The sequence below is a fragment of the Fusarium odoratissimum genome, assembly GCF_000260195.1.
Source record: "Fusarium odoratissimum NRRL 54006 unplaced genomic scaffold supercont1.350, whole genome shotgun sequence".
Taxonomy (NCBI): domain Eukaryota; kingdom Fungi; phylum Ascomycota; class Sordariomycetes; order Hypocreales; family Nectriaceae; genus Fusarium; species Fusarium odoratissimum.
The window spans coordinates 1-1,379 of NW_022159036.1; the positions used below are offsets into that span (position 1 = coordinate 1).

General features: G+C 46.8%; 1 protein-coding gene across 1 annotated transcript; it reads left to right on the forward strand.

Annotated features, from left to right (window-relative positions):
- The first annotated feature begins 1 nt into the window (after position 1).
- Positions 2-1,361, forward strand: FOIG_16940 (uncharacterized protein). Its single transcript, XM_031218420.1, has 2 exons — positions 2-99; positions 152-1,361. Exon 2 carries the CDS (start codon positions 206-208, stop codon positions 884-886), a length of 681 nt encoding a protein of 226 aa, XP_031051866.1. The 5' UTR covers positions 2-99; positions 152-205; the 3' UTR covers positions 887-1,361.
- The last annotated feature ends 18 nt before the right edge of the window (positions 1,362-1,379 follow it).

Sequence of the window (1,379 nt, forward strand, 5' to 3'; positions counted from 1 at the left end):
TTCTCAAGCCTCCGATTTGCCGGCTTGAACAGTCAAAACTCACCACAAGCAGAATGTGAGCCGCTGAAAAATCTTGGCTTTCGGCTTCAATATCTGGAGGTATATCGAATCCCAGGGCATCCACGCTTGGTCCCGTATTGACTCGAAATAGGAGCAAGGACAGCCGGACATTTCCGTTATCGATTCACAAGTGCACCTTTGGTCGATGCGGCCCGAATTGATCCAGCTCCTCATTGATGCACACGCCTCGTTCAACCTCTTACCGCGAACCCTTTTCCTCGCTGTCAATATTCTTGACCGATACTGCTCAAAACAGACCGTTTACGAACAATATTACAAGCTAGCGGGCCTCTCGGCGCTTCTTATTTCATCGAAGCTTGTCGATCCTCCGGACCATACGCCCCATATGCAAGACCTTCTTAAATTTTGCCAATGTGACTACGATCGTTCCATACTCATCAAGATGGAGAGGCACATCCTCAAAATTCTTGACTGGTCCATGAGGAATGCTACTGTTTACGACTTCGTGCAGCTCATGACCGCGATGGAGGGTCATGACGAAGTAGTCCAGCACATGGCAACGTACCTCGGGGTGCTCTCCCTGTCGTATCGTACTTTCGTGGAGACTAAGCCATCGGTTATGGCGCGATCATGCCTTACCGTCGCTGGCTTTGTGCTTAACGGAGCCGGTGAGCACCTTGTGCTTTGCGACCCTTTGGACTGTTGGATCTTTTCCATATTTTGTAACACTTCAAAACCCGCAAATGAAGCCGTATTTCAGAAGTATACTGTTGCTAGGTTCTCGGACGTATCTCAGAAGCTGGAAGCCCCTAGAGATCAACAATGTCCGCTGCTACAGAGTCAAAAGCAATTGGAAGAGAACTGAGAGTTCCCAAGAAGCGGAACGTATTCCGTGAAGTGTAGGACACGCCGATATCGATTCGGGAATACCGAACGAGATTCCTTAGCTCGCAAGGCTTCTCGTTAGCTTGTGCGATCTGCACTGGTGGTTAAATGATTATGCCAGAGACCTTCATCGTGAAAAGGCAGGCTCCTGTGTTCAGCTTCATAGTACCATGGCCTGAAGGTTGCTCTAAGGACCAAAGTCATGGGACAGAAAGTATTTTATACACGAATAAACATGACGTAGATCAATAAAGACGTTCCGGACAACGCTTTTACCTTCCTTTTTTAAATGAGGTACAAGAAATAGATTAACAAGACCGGAATATATAATCATCCATGATGGGGAAGCTCATGTTGTTCTGTATCGGTCGGCGAACTGGATATCACCTGACACGGTCGCAAGATAACTACAGTTGTAGACTATAGTCGTTGCTATCGTACAATTGCTTTGCTGGTATTTGAAAGTTTTTTTT

Bases quoted from the DNA above. Each gene is read 5' to 3' on its own strand.
- FOIG_16940 (XM_031218420.1), top strand. From the start codon at position 206: ATGCGGCCCGAATTGATCCAGCTCCTCATTGATGCACACGCCTCGTTC.